Raw genomic sequence first — 23012 nt, forward strand, 5'->3', positions numbered from 1 at the left:
CTCCTGCCTCCTCGCGAGCCGGATCACGTGACAACGCCGCCACGTGACCGCGCCGGCCCGCTCGCCCGCTGCTGCTGCCGCCATCATGGGCACCGCGCTGGACATCAAGATCAAGCGGGCCAACAAGGTGTACCGCTGTGGGGTGAGTGCAGCCTCCCGGCCTCGCGGAGACCCCCACGGCGTGGCTTGAGGCCGCCCTTCCGCCGGGCTGCTCTGCCCGCTCCGGCGCCGCCTCCCGGCTCTCTGCTGGGACTGAGGCGGTGGGGCTCTGACTTGGATGGTGGAGCGGTTCGCCATCTCCCGCCGCTCGTTGAGGCGGCGGCGGGGCCGTGGCAGGGCTTGCGGGCCTCACCTCCGCCCGCCCTCAGGGCGTTCTTCCCCCCACCGCCCCGGCTCTCCCCCTCAGGTCCCTACCGAGGACGCCGCGGGTTTCCGCTGGCCTCTGGTATAACGAAGCGGTGCGCGGCCCCCGCACGCTTTGGGGATGAAGGGCTGCTTTGGGGGGCTTTTCTCGGCCCTCGCCTGCTTGGCGGTGCCGCCGGAGCGCCGTTAACCTGCTCCTGGGGTGGGTGGCGGGGCTCCCTAGGGGAGGGAAGGAGCGAGGTCCCCGGAGACACACGCCGGTTTGGTGTTCACCCACAGGACAGTGTCGCTTCCATTGTTCATGCTTGTGTACTACAGCAGGACTGATGCTTTGATACAGTAAGCAGGTACAGCCGGTTGCTGCTACAGAGGCTTGTTCCGTTTCTGTGCTCCACAAGAGTGTTAAGGTGTTGCTTAGGCAAGAACGGTTACTTATTCCGACCCCCTCCTCCCCCCACCCCCGCCGCCTGGGCAGGAATCTGATTTCTTAACCTTTTTTCACTGATGTAGTTGTTGGTAGTGATAAAATTATTGTGCATACTTCACATTTTGCACCTACTTGAAAAAACGCTGCACCTTTTTTCATTGTTGAAGACTTCAAGCACAATTGGAAAAAAAATCACCTGGCTTATGTTTTCAAGATTTATTTTTATCACTGTTTTTCTAGAAATATTCTATTGCAGAAGTTTTCAGATCTTTTTTTTTTTTTATTGCTATCTAGACACACGCTTGTATTATAAAAATCCTTTTCACATGTAGCTTTCCCATAGTTTAGTAGCTTGGCTGTTATAGTGTATAAAGCATGTTTCCATTTATTGAATGTTTTTCATTCTGGAAAACTGCTTTAAACTGATTTGAATCAAAGGTTATGCAGCATCTGATCTGCAACTGTCAAATCATCTAGAGAATGACTTTCATGAAGCTAAATTATCCGTCTGTAAACAGCACATCCCTTTAGGTATGGTGACATAGTGGCATAGACTACTTCCTGTATCTCACTTTCACATCGTTTGCATGTTATTAGAAGGATCTTGGTTATTTATTTCAGTATCATAATGCTGTGCCCTTTTTAAGTTTCATCACTTGGCTTGCTTTATATCACCTTACACTGTTTTTTGTAGGTTTTTTTGTTTGGTTGTTTTTTTTTTTTTTTTTTAATACAGGAAAGGGATATTTCTTCTGTCTTTAAGCTGGAATTAAATAAGATATTTACGGTTAGTAAATCTGTCAGTATTGCTTGTTTGCTTCCACTTTAACTTCATGTGAAAAGGTTTATAATTTTAGTTCATTAACTAGGCCTGAAATTTGGAGTGCTGAGTGGTATGAAAACACAATGGTGAGCTGTACGCTAGCAGTACAATGTGAATTTTTAATAGAATTTTCATAGGGACAGAAAGGAATAGCAAATCTCTCTTTAATTTGGTGTGGAAAGTATGCAGGTTTGGTTTTGGGTTGGTTTGGTTTCTTGTGGGTGTTTTTGTTTTTTTGGTTTTTTGTTTTTTTTTTTCTTTAAAAATTTACTGCTTGTTGTATACTTCAGTGACAGTATCTGTGCTAATAATACCTTTGGTCTATGACAGCTTTTATCCCAAAATATGCTTGCATCAATACTGCTTGAAAATGAAGGGATTATTTTAATAAAGACAATAGTTCATCCCAATGTGTATATCTAGCTATTCATTTGAAGTCAATAGGGATACTGTGGCTAGACATGATCTTTTGTTTTCTGAACTTATATGAAGCTGCATTTGGATATGGAAGAAGGTGATGTCTAAATTACGCACTGGTATAAGAGTCTTTATATTAGGAGTATTGCATTATAATAGCACAAAAAATTGCTAAAACACTACTGTGCTAAGCCATAATTTGCCGAAGACCATGATTTATTAAGTATAACTCCATAATGGCACTCACCTCCCTAACCATTTAATTTCTTCTGCCTTTCTTGTGCTGAGAGAATTGGCTATGCAGTAAGACAGATCAGGGAAATGGATAGTGTTTGGTTGGCACAACACTCCAAAAAAAAAAAAGTAAATAATAATAATAATGGTAATTTAAAAATTGGTCTGTTGAATCATGAACATCCTCTTTTGTTTTTCTTATGAATGTGTTCTCAAGTAGAGAACAGAATATTTAACAACCAGTATCAGAATGGTCTTGTGCTGGATGCCCTATAGAAGTGAGATTGGACATAGTAGGGCAACTCCAACAGAACAGGAAATTGGATGAACGAGATAAAGTGGGGTGGATGAAGACAGTCTAAAGGATCAAGGATCTCAGCCTGTGATTTTAAGTGATAAATAGACCAAAGACCTGGTAATGGCAATGGCTGCTGATTCTTCCATGCAGGCTCTGGTTTTGTACCCCTTCAGAGTGCATGGTCAGGGTGAAATATTAATGAATTTTTAGCAATCAGCATCTCGCAATCTTGTGTGTATGTCAACCAGCATCTTTACAACTGTTGAGTATATTTGCTGTACATCTTTATTCCCTCCAAGAGGGAAGGGATCACAGGAAACAGCTATAGGAGAGACTCATATTTAACAAGTAACTGTTCTGAGAAATCTCTTAATGGTAAATTCCATACTGAATAAGGCCCTGAAGGTGTGGGAGTTTTTTGTGTAAATTTATAGGGAAGAACTCTGAAAGTTAACAACTTATGTTTAATGTTATTACAGAACTGAATTTGAGTCTTATTAGGGGAAAATAATGTTGGAAGTACATACGAGAAGGCTGGTGAGTGGAGTAGATAAGGGTGTGTCTAAAGCAAATAGCTGACCAGGAAAATTAAGGCTGAATAACTTATTTTTTACTTTCTGTAAGGTCAGAATGATACATATGTTTCATTATAAGCTCTCCCCATCAGGCTAAGATCTTTAAAATTTCTCCTTGGTGCTGAAATACCATGTAATAGAACCTTCGAATACTGTTCCCTTTCCCTGTTGTCTTGGGTTGGGTCAGAGGACTATTCATGCTGGTACAATGACCTTGGTTATACTAAATCCACCTGAATTGAAGCATTTTTCATTGTTGCAAAGCAATCTCCTATGCCAAGTGGAAGTCACTTCCAAAAACTTTCTTTAGTTCTAGGTAGTTGAGTAGGCAACTGTTTTCTTTGTAGTTGTTTTTTGCTTCTGCATTGACTGTTCTTCTTTTAATTGGGAGAAATTAGACGCAAAATTTGTAAAATAGACAGGCATCACGCAAGCCTGAGATTGTGTTCCTGTTTTTGAAAAGGAAATTGGTTAAAATAATGTGCTGTGATAAACAGTAAGCAATTTCTATGTTCATTAGTTATAATCATCAGAAACCAGAGGAACTAAGCAAACAAAGACCTTTATTTAGTCCAGACGTCAACTTGAGAAAAGCTGGTTTAAACAGATTACTTTAAATTGTGAGTAAAAAACAAGTTTGCCACTTCTTGGACCAAAAGAATAATAGCACTGTTCAAAAAGAAGAAAAGTGACAGGGGATTTAAGAACAGGAAGACAATAAAATGGATTTTAATAGCATGTCCTGTAATAGAAAAATGAGGCTTATTGCAGCAAAACTATGTTTAAGTTCCTAGAAACAGAACATGTGTGTTGGAGACTTTTTAATTGGATGGAGAATTCTTGAGTCATTGAGGCTCATTTAATAAGCTCTGGAATGCTAGAAAGATGAGGGGACAGGCACGACTAATGATGCATTTTGTTTAGAAAATCTAAGCAGGATGACTGGAGTAACTGTGGCAGTCTGAGATCGTACAATGCATTTTTCAGGCCTTTCAGACTAGAATTCTTTTAATTATCAAGGAAAGGTGCCACAGTTAGCGTCAGCCCAAACTTTTAATGACAAGTGAGCCCAAAATATACCTAAGTCATAATTTGCCCATAAGGAAGACTTTCACTTTTTCTAAAAAAGCAAACTAATTAGTAAACCAGAGCGTTGAGATTTTAAAGCATCTAATGACTAGTTAGTTGGGTCTAGCAGACTTTTTCCATTGAATGTGGTCAGTTTCGTTCTAAATAATCAGAAGAACACATAGTTAAGATTTAAAGGTGGCTTGTGTAGAGGAATAGATGAGGAAGAAAATAGTCAGGAATATTTAGTAAATGTGACTTGTGTGAACTTAATGTGGATTTTCAAATTATGAAATGTTTGCCTTTTGTCCTAAAAGTGAATGCCTGTGATGTGGAAAGTGGAATCTAAAAGGAACCTGAGGCATCTAGTTGCTAACCAACTGACCATGGACTTCCATTCTACCAACATAATGAAAAACTTAATCCATAGATGTATAGTGGATATCAAATGGAACTACAGAAATGTTAGGCATTTCTGTATGGCATTAGGTATGATGTCCTGTGTTCTTGTTGACACCTCAAAAAGTGTGATGACATATTTCAAGTGGTCTTGAAAACCTGCCTTTTGGTTGGTTTCTTATTTTTTCAGAGCTACATTGCCTTTGGGAAAAAAAAAAAATTAGGCCGGTTTTACTTACAAGGGATGCTGTTAAGTGATTAGATACAATCTGAGGAGACATAATATCTAGCTAAAATTATTTTTCTAGCACCTTAATGTAGCAAACAGACGTGGCAGTCTAAACAGTCAGGTTGTAATTAGTATATCACTTAAAAGTAATTTACCCAACAATTTATGGGACAGTGTATTGTGTATGTTGATCTTTCCAGTCTTTACATAAAGTTTATGGATCCTGAATAACTGTCTAGTTCAGTCAGGAGTCTAGATGTGACTTAGGACTCTCGAGATAAGATTCTCTGCTGCGTGTTTTGCACCATTTCATGCTACTGATTAAAGGTTGTTCCAAATTGTCCTCAGCCACACGTGGGTAACTGTGCTCCACAACTAGAGAATTGTGCTGCTGGATCGGATGAAGCAGGTGTTCATCTTAGTTGTGACCTTGGAAGTGACCGAAATTTTGGAAGTGTCAGTCTTCCTGGCAGTTTCATGTGCATATCTAAATGGTAAGGAACTGACATCATTCTCCCAAGAACGTTTTGTTTGCAGTTTAGCATACATGCCTTGCATCTCTGTCTGCTTCACATAATAATATCCTGGCCTTCCTGTGGATGGATACTTGTGTTTAGACGAATAATTCTGTGTAGAACCATATTAGCTTAGTTGCATCTTACAGTTTTGTCATCACATGGTGAAGCCATAAGGGGTTCCTAGTAAGAGAGAAGGTAAAACGTGAGTCGGAGCAACTGATTGTAGGTTACTACATTGTAGTACCTGGGGATTAATCCCAGTGGTGACTTTCTCTGCACCTTTAGTTTTGTGGTGTTAAAGGTAAATGAACCGCTCTTGATAGGGACTGAAAACAGTACTAGTTTAGTATTAAGTGATGCCATGTTACTTTTTTCAAATGGTACATGTTTGTAAATGCTTTGCAAAAGTAAATAGTGTGCTAACTATAAGTATTTGAACATCTTGGTAAGCTTATGTTCTTTGATTTGTACTCTTTAGAAGGATACTGACAGCTTTGTATTTAGAAGGGACCCCGGTTTTATGCAAAAAAGGATGAAGTAGCCCTTTTCCAGAAAAGACAAAGCTGACTTTCCTCCACACATCAAACAGAAATATAATCCGATTGCATATGAACAGTTTAAGTAAATATTACAGCATCTTTTTCATGATACTTCCCTCTTTTCTCCCACTAGTGACCTTTAAAAGATTTTGCTAGAAAGTGGTTTTGAGGTGTTTTTTCATTTCTTAAGAGACACTGAATGTTACCAAAAAAATTTCATATTTAACTTCAAGTCATTCTTTTCCTTTCTGCCTCAAATACAGACACCCTTATTGTGTGAAAGTATGTAGGCAATACCTCTGCATTAGGTTGTTGCTGCGTGGTGAGAGACTGTTCTCATTTATTAAAGCAGTTCATATGTTCAGGATTGTCCTTTCTTCTTATAGTTCAGCTGTACTCATTTTTCAAAGCAATAACCTAATTGCTGGTACTAATTAAAGCCTGTTAGCAAAGCAGTACAGTATTTAGGTCAGCTTTTCTTCACTGTCCTTTTGTGCTTGTGCCTCCTGTTCCTGGCATTTCCCAATTGCTGCAGGTCCTCTTTTCAGACTTGCAGTGTGTCAGCCTTCTTTGTGGTGCTTGATGTTCTTCTGCTGTCCTGTTCTGTTTTACAATGCCTGACCCATTTTCTATATTGTCATACTGTACCACTACTAAAGACAAAAGGCTGGCAAAATTCAGATAGCATTTGTCAGAGATGTACATAACTAGACTGGTTTTAACTGGTCGAGTGTAGACTGGGCAGTCTGCATCATCCTTTGGTTGGAGTGATCTGTAGTTTGGTGTCTAGTTTGAAAGCCTGGTGAAGGTGCGGGGAGCGTTACCATCAAGCAGAAGAGAAGGTTAGCCCAAAGAAACTTTCTTCAGGTTCTCAAATTGCTCGCTGCTATTTCCACATGTGTATGAATGTTTGACATGGAACTCTGGATTGGAGTGGGTTCTCTGTTTTAGGAGAGGGGAAGGCTAAACTGTGGGGTATGTAAAATGAACTGTGTGTTGCTCTCCTGCAGTTAATCTTTTTTTCAGTGTTAGAACTTCTAAGTTGATACTTCCAAGATGCAGTGTTCTTGTGCAAATACAATTTTGTAGACAAAACATTCTTAATGGGATAAGCAAAGCATCTCTTGAGTCATGTAACTCGTGCCTTCAGCTCAGCTACACTTTTAAACTATATCTCATGTAGCATGGAATTGGCTTATATAGCAGAACAACAATTTATTTGTTTAAAATCTGTTCCGCTCCAGTCTTGAGGTGAGTCTTATCCTCAGCTTGGCCATCACTTTTACAGTTATACCTTCTCTTCCATCTCCTGTGGCTGACTGTCCCACTGTTCGTAGAAAAATTCCTCCCAGGATTTCATTCTAACATGTGAAATGGAACTTGTCTGTTACCAATTGACCTGATGGTTGTTTATGAGGATATTTTTCATCTTCCTGGAGAGAAAGATCTTGAAACTTTGGAAAGAAGTTGAAGCTCAGATTAGTGCTGCTGCAAGAAGGAGGAGAATATTTTTAAAGAAAACAAACTAGAAGTACAGAAGTCTCTTCCTAACGTTGCTTTCATTATCAGTATTTGTCTTTTTTGACAAGGTTAAACTGTTCTCTGCGAACAGTTTTCTTGAGTTTGAAAATCAGTTAGCATGCTGTCTGAGCAACAGCTGTAGAAGAAATTTATTTAAACATATGCTTTCATGTTGTCTTTTTCTCCTATTAGGAAGTTCTTTCTGGAGTTGTGGTCATAACAAGCAAGGACACAGTCCAGCACCAAGGTATCTCATTAACAATGGAAGGATCAGTAAATCTGCAGCTTAGTGCCAAAAGTGTGGGTGTGTTCGAAGCTTTCTATAACTCTGTCAAGGTAAGACCTGTGCAGGTTAATATTTTTAGCACAAAACCTTTGTCTTTTTTTTCTAATCTTTCCTTAATGGCTCTCGGGTAGTTATAGCACTTCATGGTATGTAAATGATAGAAAGCAGAGAAACGCTCAACGTTGTCTAGTGATATATGATGACATTTTGGGGGAGGAACTTGCACTGATTGGAGAGTTTTCTGTAGGGTTGAAATACAATAACATAAATAGTAAGGTTACTGGATGATGCATTGAAGAAAGAAAAATAATTGAGTGATAAATTATTTTTTAAGTGATTGGGTTTAATTGGACTTTTGTGCCAGATCAGTCGCTATCACAGTAGTTTCTGCAGAGGCCATTAAGGTTGTGTGTTACTAGGCATGATTCAGGGACCTACACAGATTCCTCTGTGGAGTGTGAGGCTGTGCACAGACTGTTCGACTGTGGAGCTCCTGGCAGGTCTCTGTGCTGCTCTCCACGTTTGGAATCTAGCAGGGCAAGTTACCTCGGGCTCCTTGTGAACATGGCTGAAGTGATTGAAGCCAGGCTGGCTCTATCTAGAGGTAGTATAGCTACGTTTGTAAAACAGTTTGCTTAAGTTAGGGTAGCTAGCCTTGGTGCAGGGCCTTTTGAGATCTTCATTTGTATCATAGTTAATTTGCTTACGGGCTAAATAATCTGCTCATGAATTATTGAAAACAAGAAAAAAAAGTAGAAGCAATAGATTTTCTTACTGCTGTCTAGTAGAGGGAAAATAATAATAAAACTCCAGAGAGAAAAGAATTGTAATCCTCAAGCAGGCTTCTTCAGTTGAATCCTGGTTAACCATTGTTCCAGTGAGAGACTAGGCCAAAATATAGATCTTGAAGGTAGGAAGGAGCTGGGGAGGAGGTAGGAGGGAATGGTTAACTGCTCAACCGGCACATATACTTGTTGATTCCTGCTGCTACTATTAAGCATCATAATCTAGAAAATGGAACACCACTTTCCAAAGTTCTTGAGACTCTGCTGTTTAAGTATGTTTGGTCATTAGTGTGATACAGCCATAAAATAGATCACAAATTGTTTTCTTAAGGAAGTCATTCTTAATGTTTCTTTTCACTGTAAGACTGGAGAGTTGTGTGTTGTGAAGAAATACCCGAGTTCCTGCAAGTTCAGGAAGTCGAGTTTAGTGGATGTTGTTGGTTCTTGAAATGACAGCGCTGTCACTCTGCTTCAACCTAAACCTCTCCATGTTTATCTTCGCAGCCTATTCAGATTATTAACAGCACTATTGAAATGGTAAAACCAGGGAAACTTCCCAGTGGCAAGACAGAAATTCCATTTGAATTTCCATTGCATATGAAGGGGAACAAAGTTCTGTATGAGACATACCATGGTGTCTTTGTTAATATTCAGGTAAGGCGGTCATCTCTGTAAAGAAAATCTGAATTTTTGTAATCTGCAGAATGTGTTCTAAAGCATCTCTTATTCCATGGAAACAGAAGATGAAGTTTTCTTTTCATACATTTTATTTTCTCAGTGTGAAGGATGAGCAGAAAGTAAGTAGCTTTTAAGCTTCCCTTATTTAATATAGCATTCTTCTGGTGTGTACTCTATTTTCTGGATAAAATTTAAGATTAAAGATCATGATACATGTTAACCTTTTAAGTACTAGTTTGTAGGTAGTTTCTAGTTTACTTTTTCAGTTCCAGTTTCTAGGAGTCAACACTTTCCACAGGTGGCAACACTTCTTAAATGTGGCAAAGGAACCATCCTGACATCTCAGAATCCCATCAATACAATGTTGCTTTTAAAAAATTGTTGTGGTCTCTGGTTTCATTTTCTTTTCCAGCAAATTTAAACTTTTAATTGGAAATAGTTACTGGAAATGTGATCAGATGTAACACGGGATGTAGAGGAGAAAATTAAAAGCATACTGGAAGGAGGGTCTTTGGGTTGAGAAAGGATACAATGTATTTGCCACACTTAAGTCTTGTACTGTTACCTCACATGGTGATGTTTTCATCTAGTTCTGATTTTTGTTGTAAAAGAAGTTCCGTTTACCATTTTGTAGGTAATCTATACTGTAGTACATACCCAAATGCAAGTGTGTGTGTACTGCTAACCTTGCACCAGTGAGACTTTGTAAGCCTAGCAGACAACCAATTACTGCTAATAATACTTAAATATTAAGTGTACTGACTTAGCAGATCCATTTTAAGGCACAGGGATAAATTCTACAGGAACAAAGCTACCCTAGTATTCAGAGTCTGTTTTCTTACATGCATTTGTGAGAAGCATCCTCGGACTTGAGGAATCTTTCTACCATTTTATTGTTTCAGGCCTTCCATATTGAGTAAACGTTTAAAGAGTGATGGCATAAACAGAACAGTAACAAGATGTCTTGCCTGAAATACTTTGTCAGAACTACTGTAACATATATAGCTGAACCTTCCTTATCTTGTAGACAAGTACAACCATTCCCTTTATGAAAACAGACTGCCCCACAGTGTCCTTTCGTTCAAAACAAATGTGTCTGTGTAATTTCATAATGAAGACTCAAACCAAAATGTTGAGATCCTGTAACATCTTCAAAATCATGAATTGTTTGCTTTCTTGTGGAGATGAGAAGTAACAATTCCTGCCCAAATCTGTATGTACTTCATGCTTGTAACAGAATCTTGTGGAAATAGCTTTGAAATTTGACATTTTTTGGTTAAAAATTGTTTTACCATAGGTGGTTCTGTTTGGGGTTTTTTGCATTTTTTTTAGGTTTTTGTTTTTTTTTTTTTTTTTTGAGGGAAAGTCTTTCTTCAGCCATCTCTTGAAAGTAAATATTGTGTTAGACAGTGCTTTTTCCTACTGAGGAGTGGGGGTTTTTTTGTTTGTTTGGGGTTTTTTCTTTGAGGAAAAAAGTCAAAGGAGCCACTAAATGGAAAAATTTTCAGACCAGTGCTGATGATGAATCACTGGCTTATAAAACTCCTCCCCATTCTTGTAGGTCACTGATGAGACTATTGGGTTTGATGACAAAGTACAAAACTGTTAGCTATTTAGCTGAACTGTAAGTCTTATATTACAGTCTGGGATTTAAAAAACCCTAACAAACAGACCAAAAACCCACAAAAACCCCCTTCGTCTACTAGCCAATCAGAAGTAACTAAAAGAAAAATTCCATTGTTTTTGTCTACATTCAGATGGTGTTTTTTAAGCACTTCTGATATCTTTTTTCATTCTTGGCTTTCTTCCTAATGTAACATCTGTTGTTTGTGGTAGGTATGTCAAAAATGGTGCAAAACTGGTTGAGTTGCTTTCCATAATCTAGATAACTTGCCTATGATCAATATCAGTTGTTTTAAGCTATACTTTAATGGTGAATATTTGTTTTGTTTTGTCATTCCCTCTGTCATCTACGTAGCTTCTCTTTACGGGCCGGGGATGAAATGTAATTAAAAGATTAATCATTAAATTTCAGCCAAACTTTGAGAGTCCTGCTCTCCTGAAGAGGAAGATGTAGTGCTGGGGTGCTGTTTAAGAAACACCTCCTAGACTTCTGTCCAAGTCCTGTGCAGTTTAAAAGCAAGCCTCTCTTTCTTGATCTAAGTATTAGTATGTTAGCTGTGTGCTCAGGATAGAGATTCAAGTCTCTGCTCTCATGCAGAGACCTTCTAATTAGACACTGATGGGGGAGGCTCTGGGCCAAACTGCAAGGCCTGTGTGGTCCTGCTGCCTCATTGCACTGTGTTCCCTCGTCTGGGTGAAATACAGTGCAGTGATGGAAGGTTTGGTCAACAGCGATCAACTTCAGTGGAAGCCATAGTCTGTGATGGGGAAAGAGATATGCTCCCAGATCTTGCTCCTACATGCAGAGAAACACTATGAACTAGAAGCTACGAAGCTGAGTCCCTACTTTGAGTGCACTTGTTTTTGCAAATTCCTTGTCTGTAAAGAAGGAATTAAAAACAGAACAAGCAACACAACAAAAAAACCCTACCCCAGCAAATTCCCTATCTTGTTAGGACATTGAAAGGCTATGTTGTAGATAGTAAAGCATATGATTACTGTGATAACCAAGGTCATACTGTTTTGTGTCTCCTTCTTAGGGGAGAAGGGGGTAGAAATTGGCAGCAAGTTTTTGAACAGCAAACGGTGAAATTAACTTTGTTGCCTGACTTTATGCTGCTGCCTGACTACATGCTGCTGCTTTTAAGTTCAGCTATATGGTTAAAGATAATACCCCATGAAATATGCGTATAACTTACCACTGTTAAATTCAATCTTACAAGAAATTTAAAATTAGAGGGGCTGTGAGTATATCTTATTGATAATCACTTATCCAAAGTACAGTGAAAAGGAGTACTGTAATCACTCTTAACTAAATATAATTTGAGTGCTGAAGCCATACAAGAATACTACACTCTGCCAGTGAATTAGTCCCTCAATCTCATAGGTTGCTACATAACACAGAAGATATGGAAAGCATTTTCAAATGACTAGGACTGTAAACACAAAGAAAAACCAGCTTTCATTTGGGAGCATCTAAGATCACTGTATACCTCTTCTTCCGTTCTCCCCGTCGCTGGTATGTACGTTGCCTACTAGTCTGTTTTAAATGATGACTTTAATAACAGTAACATTCTGCACATATGCAATACAAAGATGAAAAGTTAAGAGAATTAGAGGAAATCTTAACTGAGGCTCTCTTCTTTGTCTCTGCCATCCTGTTCTTGCCAGTATACCCTACGGTGTGATATGCGACGTTCTCTGCTGGCAAAAGACCTAACTAAGACTTGTGAGTTCATAGTCCACTCCCTGGTAAGTGTGGTTTGTATTAACTATACAAAGTGAGATTTTTGTTTTGTTTTGGGTTTTTTTTGTGTGTGTGTGTGTGTTTTGTTTTTTTTTTTTTTTTTTTACTGTATGTGAAGTTTGGCAGTAGGGTTAGAAAACCAAGCAAAACTATATAATTTGTAATGGCGACACATGGGATATGTATGAGTGAAGGAAGCTAGCCTTAAAACAAACATCCAGAAGGGCTAGGGTGTCAGTTGCCTCTGATTAGAATAACACATCTCTCTTTTCATTTAAAGAAAAATAGTACAGAGAGAATTTGGATTGTAAGATGTTTTTACACTGCATCGAGTTTATTCTCTTATTCATCCTTTCAGTTCTGAAACAATGGTGTGGTTAGATAAATATTATGGTATTCTTCTAAACACTGTTTCAGATTATCCGAGCTTTTCTTAGCCAAAGGTTGCAGGCACCCACAATGCCTGTCCTAGAAATGGGAGTTAGCTGGTGAAGAAAAAATATCTGATTTCTGTTTGTCAGTTGACTAATTATGATTAGAGCTGTGACTCAAAGTATCAAAGCTGGGACTGCATCAGGTTGGAAATAAGAAGTTCGTTAGCTTACTCACCTTTGCCATTAAGTAAACCATGGTTGGCAATATGCTAAGATAACTAGGTTAACTATCCACATCCTGCAGTTAGCAACATGGAGACAACCTTTGTCCCCTGGAGATACCATTTTGGGATGAGATTTGGCTATCACAAGAAATGCTTTGCTGCTTGTTGTTTGAAGTTCCTATATTAGATTGGTTTTTAGTTTATATTGACTTGTACACATGTCCAGAGCATCTGATGTCAGTACAGACTGTGCAGGCCTAATTAAGTATCTCTCTTTCCACCCACAACTGGCTAGAACACACTGTTTGTATCAGTCCTTTAACATGACAATAAATTGTTAGACTCTTTTTGTCTTGCTTACAAATAATGGCAGAAATATGTCATTGAAGTCCTACAGTACCTTTTTTAAAGATTTAGCTAGTTGGTAGAAAGAAGTTTCCTGTTGGTAAGATTTCATTATTTTCTAAAATATATTATGCTACATGTTATTGGTCCGTTATTACATTATAAGTAAGCCATGCTTGTCAAAATAGTGAACAAATTAAATATTGTGCAGTTTCCTGGTTTTATTTCTTGTTCCCACTACAGCACTTGTAAGATCACAAGTCAGTAAATCATGAATCTCTCAGTCAGGGTGAATTAATGAGGTTTTACTGAACATATAATTCTCACTGTCACTGCTCAATGTACCATTTCCCTTAACCTTATTCTTTGCCAGAATTTGTCATTTATGGGAAAACACAGTCAATCTTTCGCTATTATCTTTCATCTTGCAGCTGGGCAGCAGAAGCTATTTTGAATTCTTAAGTAGTGAGGATAGATCCTAACTAAGAGTTCAAGTGAAGCCCGTTGGTGGTGACGTGCTCTGCCAACTCCCAGTTGCCTGCAGTTGGCTCTCGTTATTGATGCTGCACTGGCCACTTACTCTAAATATGTAGGGAAAAAACAGTGTACCTCACTGAGATAAGGATGGAGAGAGAGGTTGGTGAATGATAAGCAACGCTTGCCTTGGTGATGCAAAGTCCAGGCTGCCATCTCAGCAGAGCTCCAGGCCCATTCAGCCACTTACAGAAAGATTTAACTTCTTGGTTTTCTGGTAAACGGTGTAAATAGGTACTGAAGAGCTGTAATAGTATGCCCCTGAAATTGCTTCTCCGGTGTGGAAAGCTAACCTGGACCAAGTTTTGTTTCTTTTACAGTTAAGGAAGCTGGAATGCTAAGCCCACACAGTAGATTCCGTCAGCTGAGGATCTCCTAGTAATATGAGGATGGCTTAGGAGACCCGAGCTGTTACTGAAAGGGCAGCAGAAAGAGTTCAGAGTGCTCAGAGGTAACAAGAGGGAGGGAGAGTTTATAGAACATATTTGAAGCAGTGGAGGAAGTTAATTGGTAATCTCTCCCTTTCTCCGCTTCCCAAAATTACCAAGTATTAATAATGAAAGGAAACATTGCAAGTGACATATAAAATGTAATTACTTGTACATACAGAAATGTGTAATTTAACTTTTTTCTATAGCATACCATATGCTTCAGAGAGGTGGTGTGTTTTTTCTTTTCTAGGCGTTTTAGAGTAGTCAACCACATGTTTTTGCTTTCCTTTTTTTTTTTTTTTAATGTAGGCAGAGCTTATGCCAAAAACTTACAAATGGAGAGCTTATTGTGGTTTATTGCAATGACAAACACAAAGTAACCAAAAATTGACACAGTTCTGTTTCTGCAGTTCAGATTTGTGATGCATTTTGCCTTGAATTTGGACAACATCATCATGTTATTTAATGACAAAGGCTGGAAATCTCTTTTTTTTTATTACATAGACGCATACTTCCAGTATGAAGACAATCCTGAAAACTAACACATCCAATGGTTGTTTGACTTTGCTGTCTTTCTTTAATATTTTTGGTGTGTGTTTGGTAAATCATAGTTTACCGTTTAACTCTTTCATTACTTGTAGTCACAGAAGGGGAAACTGATGCCAAGCCCAGTAGACTTCACAATTACTCCGGAAACTTTGCAAAACGTTAAAGAGGTAAGGGTTTTCTTACTATTTTATTTTAGTTGTGACACTTGTGTGATTTTGAGTGAGAACAGGAAAGGAATGATTAAATGCTGCCCCGCAGATAATAAAACTTTTTCACTATTCTCCTTTTTTACTTTTGTAAGCAATAAAGTGATTCTGCCTCTGATCTCTTGGGATAATGGTGACTAGCGTAAGGTGGAACTTTGTTCAGTAATAGTTAAACATTTTTACAGTTTTTCTGAGTGACAGATGACAGTGAAGCAAGGGAAAACATTCTATACAATGTGTAGCCAAGGTCCTCTAAAAATGTGTATTTTGATCCTTGGTTATGCCTTTTCTTACAGCCCCATGTGGCTTAGGGAAGCCTGTATGAACAGCAGTAGTTCTCTTGGTCATTTAGCTTTCTGAACACTGGTTTCTGTTTGTCTGCTGAAACCGTGTTTTGAATTTCTACTTGTGCTTTTTTTTTAATAAGACTACTTTCCTGCTTTACATCTCCCTTCTGTGTCCCCAGTTTGTCTTCCATTGCTCTTAGTCCCAGACTTCTGAATTTAGACCTACTCTTCCACTTGTTTCTCAAAACAGAGCTCATAATCAGCTGTTTAGTTCTGTTGTGCTATTGTTGACCTTACTCTACATATTCACAGAATCACTGTGGTTGGAAGGGACTTCTGGAGATTGGTTAGTGCAGCCCCCGTGCTCAGAGCCAAGTCATTTAGATTAGGTTGCTTGGGGCCATGTATAGTCAAGTTTTCAGGATCTCAAAGGATGGAGACTTGCTACCGCTTGGCAATGTTACCTTGTTTGACCACCCTCACAGGATTAAAAAAAAAAAAAAAAAATTTGCAAGTAATTTCCTTTATTTTAATTTGTTCCCATAGCCTCTTGTCCTTTTACTAGATGCCACTAAGAGGAGTCTGACTCCATCCTCTTTACTTTTTCCCATCAGGTATTTATACATATTGATAAGATCCTCCTGAGCTGTCTGTTCTTCAGGGTGAACAGTGTTAGCTCTCAGCCTCTTCTTTTGTCATGTGCTCCTTACCATCTTTGTGACCAAATCCAGCAAAGGCTGGATTTGTTCCAGTAAGTCTGTGTTTCTTGTACCAGGAAGTCCTGAGTTGGACACACTAATCCCCAGTTTTGTCTCACCAGTGCTGAATTGATGGGGAGAATCACTTCCCTCAACTCGTTGGCAACACTCATGGAGCTCAGGGTGCTGTAGGCCCCTTTGTGCAGCCTTTTGAGGTCCCTGGGAAGGGCAGTGCAACTATCTGGTTCACCAACCACACCTCCCAGTTTTGTATTACCTGCAGACTTGCTGAGGACGCACTCTGCCCGTCATCCAAGCCATCACTGAAGATGTGAAATAATATGGGCTCCAGTACTAACCCCTCACTGGTGTACACCACTCGTGACTGGCCTTCGGCTGGGCTTTGTGCTACTGATCCCACACCTTCGAGTCCAGGGGTTCAGGCCATTCTCAGTCCACCTCAGTGTCTGATCTGTACATCCAGTCTGCATTCTGTCAGTCTGTCAGTGAGGTTGGTAGGAGAAGCAGCATCGAAACCAGTGCTGAAGCCAACATAAGCAGCATCCACTGCCTTCTGCTTGTCCACCAACCTAGTCATTTCAGCACAGAAGGAGATCAGGTTGGCTCATTTTCATAAATCCACACTGACTGCTTCCACTCGCTTTCTTGTCCTTTATATGTTTGGAAATGGTTTCCAGGGTTATTTGCTCCGTCAATTTCGCAGGGATTGAAGCAAGGCTGATGAGTGTATAGTTCCTTGGATGTTTCTAATTGAAGATGAGTGACCTTTACTCTCTTCCATTCCTCAGGAACCTTTTTGTTCATGACAGCCTTTCAAAGATAATCAAGATTGGCCTCATGGTGACGTGCATCAGCTTGCTCAGCACTAGTGGGTGCATCCCATCAGGTCCTATGGACTTCTGTACATCCTGTCTTTTTAAATGTTCTCTAACTTGCTCCTCCTCTATCAAGGATAACTCTTACTTCTTCCAGACTTTCCCTGTGGTTGCAGGGGCCTGAGATTCCTGAAGGCAAATCTTATCAGTAAAGTCCGAGGCAGAGATGATGTTTAGTACCTCTATCTTTTTCATGTCTCTTGTCACTAGGTCCCCTGCCATATTCAGTAGCAGGCTGGCATTTACCTTCTTCTTCCTATTGCAGCTGGTAGACTCGTAGACACCCCTTTTTGTTGCCCTTCATGTCGCTTGATTTAACTCCGGGTGGGCTTTGGTTTTCCCAAAATCATTCCTGCACACTGCAGTAGTGTTTTTATGTTCCTCCTGAGTCACTTGACCCTACTTCCATCTTTTGAATACTACTTGTTTATTATTTTATCAGTAGCATCTTGTTCATCCATGCAGGTGTCTTCTTACCTTTGCTTCACTTTCTGCATGTTGGAATAGGCCTTCTTGAGCACGGAGGGGGTGATTCTAGAAAACCAACCAGTTGGCACGGCTGAACTCTAAATCCAGCTGAGTTAGAGGAGGAGCAGGTTGTGTCCAGCAGCCTCTTACGTCTCTGGAGACTGCTGCACACCGAAAGCATATATTTTTTTCCAAACATAGGGATAAAATAACTATTCTTGGTGGTAAAATTACTTTTGAGACTACTGCTAAATACTAAGCTCTCAGCAGTCTTTCTATGAACCATGTTTCCATATAAATTATTTTCTGTTTCTTCTCCCTCTTCTGTATCTTGATACTCTGCTCATTGGCTTAGCAAAGACTCGGTGGTATTCATCATGAGAAAGTCCTGTCCATGAAAAGCTTTCTTAAGTTTAGTAGCATAGCCTATTCCTTTCTCTATTTCAAGTACATAACCACAAAAGTAGGTTCTAAAACTTCTGAGATCTCTGATCCAGCAGATCTTGTGATTTTAATTGTGGAGCTGTCTAAAGAATAGTATTGAATGTATATGGTTGCACAAGCAGTGGCCTTTTGTGTTGTGTTTGTGGTTTTGTTTTGTGGTGTGTGTTTTTTTTTTTGTTTGTTTGTTTGTTTGTTTAGTTTTGGTTTGTTTTTTTTTTTTTTGTTTATTCCTCTCCCTGTCACAGAAAAATGTATGGGTTTGAAGTGACTACCAGGCAGACAGGTAGAAAAAGTCACTATTTTAGTATATTTAAAATATACTGAGTTTTCAATTCTCTGCTTGCTTGGAGATTCCGACTGAGCTGTAATTTCTGGTAGACTACTAGAAAACTGATTAGGAGGTTTGTAGTAGCCATGCAAAGCACAAAGAGATTAGATAGAAAAACCAGGATAGATTTGCTTGTATGTTCTTGATTCTCATTTGGGGGGGGATTATGAAATAGAGTGTAAATGACAGGTCCTTTGAGAGAAGACCTAGCTAGGATTAAAATATGAAGAGTACTGGTAAGAGTAGTAAGGCTCAACCTTTAAAAAAACAAGCTTTGTAGACTAGGATTGAGGAAAATGGCCTCGTTCTTGTTCTACAAGTTCCTTTTATCTGTCTCTTAGGTTCCTGATCACTCTACTTCATGGGATAGGTGTATGATGTCCCTGTGAAGCAGGGAAGCAACTCTGTTTACTAATAGTGGTGATGAGAAGAACCTGCGAGGGATCATACAGTAAAAAAGCATTTTACTAATACATTATTAGGACTCAGTATTTCATAGGGTGGCTTTGTCAGAGATGTAACTTCCGTTATTTAAGTTAGGAGAAAATACCCAAGTGAGGTCATGTTTACTAAACACATGAAAATTCCTCCCTTTTTATTTCCCCCAAAGATTTGTCTTGAGTGAGACAGTTAAATTCTGCAGAGGTGTTGAGTGTCTGAGTGAAACAGTCTAAACAACAGCTGAGGAAAACTTTTCTGCCATTGCTACTGGCAGCCAGGACTAAGAAGCAAAACAGGCTGAGAGAAAAAAAGTTTGCAACAAGATTTGGTTTGGAAGAAGCGAAAATCAGTTACATGGGCAAGGAAATCAGACACCACAAGCAAGTGTGAACAGATGGTTGGAAGGCAGGGGCTAATATCAAAGATGTCAATAGCAAAAAATTAGGGAGGGAGAGGAGAATAAGGCCTGCAAAGAAGAGGAAGGTTAGAGCAGGATGCTCAAAGAGTTTGAAAAAGCTTGGTGAAGATAGGAGCTGAAGATGTGGGTAGAAATCTTGACTCTTTCAGTATGCCTCCTGCCAGAACTTGAAATGTAACTGGAGCTTCTGGCATATGAGTTTCTCTGCTGGCAGAGAGTGTCTGTGATGCCGGCTGGCCCGAAAAAGGGGAGGGCAGGGGGGAGCAAAACCCCGGTCTTTTATGGAAACTGATTTATAGACTGTCATCCTTGATCAGCTATTCTTACTACTCCTTCCTTAAAAAGTAGGAAACACACTTGCTGTTAAGGAAATTTTAAAAGTGTGATCCTGTATTCAAATTAAGCTCTTGATTAATTGTCCTTAATTGGTGTCTTGGTACATAAGCAGTATGCTATACCTTGCATTAAACGAAGATTTTTAAATGCCTGCCTTCCCTCCCAATAGCAGCCATGAGAGAAATTTTAAAAGGTGGGAAAATCAGTAAATTATGTTGTAATCCATAACGAAACGGGACCAGAATGCAGTTCTCTAGAGCACCAGAAACTGATTTAACTCGACCATCCTGCTAGCCTACCTCCTTCACCATGTAGTTCCCAACTTCTGGATTAACTGTAATAGCCAAGTTTTGCCAGTTCATCCCAGGAGAAAAGCTCCTGTGGATGGAATGGCTAGGGAGGATGCATGTCAGTGGGGAGGGTAGTAAGAGATACCTTAATGCATCTGCATAAGGATGCGTATTTAAAGAGCTGTATTGTTTAAGTTACTTGAGGCATTTCAGAACTTTTGAGTTCTTAACTTTCCACATTTTTGAGACTTCTTCTATACTTTTAGTGTAACGGTCTTTCTGTAAAGTACTTTTTTCTTAGGCTGGTCTTACAGTTGTGTTTTTGTTTTTGTTTTTTTTTTTTCCCAATCCTTTCAGAGAGCTTCACTTCCAAAATTTCTCATCAGAGGTCATCTCAGCTCTACAAACTGCATCATTACACAGCCACTAACAGGGGAGCTGGTAGTAGAGAATGCAGAGGCTGCAGTCAAAAGTATTGAGCTGCAGTTAGTGCGTGTGGAAACCTGTGGTAAGTGTATCTGTAAACAGAATGAGTATGGGTTGCAGTAATTACCACTTGCACTCTTTTAGCTTAGTTCTGAAAGCTTGTCAAAAGCCGTACGCTTAAATAGACTTGCAAAAAATTATTTTGCACTTCAGGTGGAACAGTCCAGACATTTATTTAAATAACCTCTGTGATCCTGAACTCGAGTGCCAGTGTGAAGACTTGCAGGTCAAAGGTCAAAATGTTTTGCCCACACATACCTCCTCCCCAGCCTCAGCATATCTTCAGTTTAAATTTTGGCCACTGCCTTCTCTCTTTTCTTTCCCCTCCTCTCCCTCTGAATTTCTCACTTTCACCAGGGTGTGCGGAAGGTTACGCCAGAGATGCCACTGAGATACAGAATATTCAGATTGCCGATGGGGATGTCTGCAGGGGCCTGCCAGTTCCTATATACATGGTGTTTCCCAGGTTGTTCACCTGCCCGACCCTGGAAACAACAAACTTCAAAGTTGGTAAGTGCGTGGGACTGTGTGCTGCGCTGGCGTCTTTCATCTGACATAAGTTTCTAGTTTCGGTTTAGCTTCTGGCGGGTGAGGGGATAAATCGCTGTCAGCACTGTGAGAAGAACGAAGGACATCCATCTGTTTCCCTGCAGAGGTTTCCTGAACAGGATTGCAGTCTGCTGTATTTCATATGGAGAGAGAAAATACAGCCCCGATACTTCTAAGTAAAAGCAGTTGTGCAACTACTAAGCTACTTCTGGCTGACAGAATTACATGGTAACAGGACAGGAGAAGCAGTGTAATGGCAGGTGATTTTTTTTTTTCTTTTCTGCCAAAAAATTACATATAATTAAACACTTGGGTAATAGTCCAAGAACAAAATTCCAAGATACTTCCCTTCATCACCAGCAAGAACCCCTCTTTCCCTTCCCTCTCCTTTTTGTTTCCCATTCTTCTGCTGCAGACTCAGAAGTAGAAGGTTGGGCTGTATCCGACTGTGTTTCTTGATCTACACGAGATGCTTCTTCCTGCTTATTGTTGTCAAAATCCAACATTTTCCTTTACACCTGAAATTTAGGATTTTTCTCACTTGTTCAAATAATTACTGCGAAAATTCTTTGCTAGCCTGTTTTTCTTCCCTTCATCCTGCTGGAATCTGTTGGCTTTTTTTTTTTTAATTTATTGTATCAGATCGAAGCTTCAAGTCCCTTTAGGACCTTCCTTTAGGATCCTTCCCAACTGAAGCCTCTTCTACTTTTCTCCCGTGTATCTTGGACAAGTGTGCACCATGAGTTTTTCAGCTTTGCCTACCTGTTCATCTCTTTTCCCAAGAGCATTTTTGTACCTGATGTCTACAGTGATTTTCCCCAAAATACTATTCTTCTCCACTTTTTGCCATTTCTAGCAATTGGATAGTAATTTACAGTGACAAACTGCTACTGTTAGTGTAGTATCCACTTTTATTTACAAGAACAGTGTTAATACGGTTCTGAAGATTCTAAAAAAGGATGGTTATTTCCAGTTTACCTTGATCTCTGGTTCCCTTCGTTTCTTAATTGCACCTGACTTTGTATCCTCACTCTGTTTAGGATTGATTATACATCTGATACTGGTTTTGGTTTTGAACAACACAATATAGTATCTAAAGAGTAGATTTTATTTTGAAAATTGTTTTTCATAGTTTGCAAGTATATTGTATATTTAATTTCATAAAGCCTTACATAATGCAGGCTTCGGAGGCTGTGTCACACGCTGGCAGCAGGGGAGGAGTCTGGTCCCCCACTTACACGCTTCTAAACACCACATACTGGGGTGAGGCATCTTTCCCAAAACATTTGCATCTCAGACGTCTGACCTCTGCCTGTCTAGAAGACTGTAGGTCACAGTGCTGCCGTGACAGGGAAATGAATCCAGAGGAATCCCAGAGATGAGAAGGAGCCAGGGTTCTCTAGGAAGGGCCCGGGGTCGGGGATGCCTGGGCTGAGGTTCTGCCTGGAGTACCGTGTCCAACCCTGCCACAGGGAAACCCACGGGATTGGAATGGCTTGGAAGAGCCCTGAGAAGGGCTGTGGCTGAGCGCAGGAACTGCCTGCCCCTCACCCTGCTGCTACAGTTCGGAGCTGTGTGGAACTCTCTATTTTATTTTATTTTTTTCTCCCCTTCTTCCAGAGTTTGAAGTTAATATTGTGGTCCTTCTGCACGATGATCATCTCATCACAGAGAACTTCCCGCTGAAGCTCTGCAGGATGTAAATAGCCAGAGGAGAATCACTTCAGGATTTACTTAAAAAGGACAAAATTCTTCAAAGTGAAATTTTATCCGTCTCTTTTTGTCTTTAACCAAAACCGCATCACTTCTTGTGCTTTCAGTTCTGCTCTGTGATAGCCTACATGGATGTATCTATCCAGGCAGCCTTGTCGGGTATCTTTCTGACTTCAACAACCGTGTTTGTCCCAATTTTTCTCAGACAAACCCTGAAGGAATGAGTCTGTGTATTTTTATAGTTTCTCTCCTTACTGACTTTTGTAATAATCGTTCCAAAGTCCTTTAAAGACCACTTAAACCTAGTATGTCCTGTTATACATGGTGTATATATACTGGAGGGAGGTATGTGACCTGTAATATAATAGTAAATAGTGTCTTTGAAGGTATAATAAATAGTGCTACAACAGTGCAAGGTGGTGATGTGGGATGAATAGTGCAAGATGGATGTGAAATAAGTGATGT

The 23012-nt window shown here is 39.8% G+C and overlaps 1 protein-coding gene across 5 annotated transcripts; it reads left to right on the forward strand.

Annotated features, from left to right (window-relative positions):
- Positions 1–24: 24 nt before the first annotated feature.
- On the forward strand, positions 25–22959 carry VPS26C (VPS26 endosomal protein sorting factor C). 5 transcript variants are annotated; one of them, XM_033011277.2, is made up of 9 exons: positions 25–142; positions 5182–5327; positions 7604–7747; positions 8987–9136; positions 12455–12535; positions 15080–15154; positions 20157–20307; positions 20643–20795; positions 22455–22959. In XM_033011277.2, the coding sequence occupies exons 2-9, from the start codon at positions 5325–5327 to the stop codon at positions 22535–22537; spliced, it is 840 nt and encodes a 279-aa protein (XP_032867168.1). In that variant the 5' UTR covers positions 25–142; positions 5182–5324; the 3' UTR covers positions 22538–22959. The 5 variants fall into 5 exon arrangements, with proteins under 5 accessions (XP_032867168.1, XP_032867167.1, XP_032867170.1 ...); XM_033011276.2 differs by lacking the exon at positions 5182–5327; XM_033011279.2 differs by lacking the exons at positions 25–142; positions 5182–5327 and adding an exon at positions 6494–6757.
- The last annotated feature ends 53 nt before the right edge of the window (positions 22960–23012 follow it).

This window comes from Tyto alba, unplaced genomic scaffold (assembly GCF_018691265.1).
Source record: "Tyto alba isolate M040663 unplaced genomic scaffold, T.alba_DEE_v4.0 Super-Scaffold_14, whole genome shotgun sequence".
Lineage (NCBI taxonomy): Eukaryota > Metazoa > Chordata > Aves > Strigiformes > Tytonidae > Tyto > Tyto alba.

Excerpts from the sequence above, each read along its gene's own strand:
- VPS26C (XM_033011276.2), top strand. The coding sequence starts at position 86 with ATGGGCACCGCGCTGGACATCAAGATCAAGCGGGCCAACAAGGTGTAC. Across the intron at positions 143-7,603 it reads ACAAGGTGTACCGCTGTGGG|GAAGTTCTTTCTGGAGTTGT; the intron begins GTGAGTGCAGCC and ends TTCTCCTATTAG. Across the intron at positions 12,536-15,079 it reads AGTTCATAGTCCACTCCCTG|TCACAGAAGGGGAAACTGAT; the intron begins GTAAGTGTGGTT and ends CATTACTTGTAG.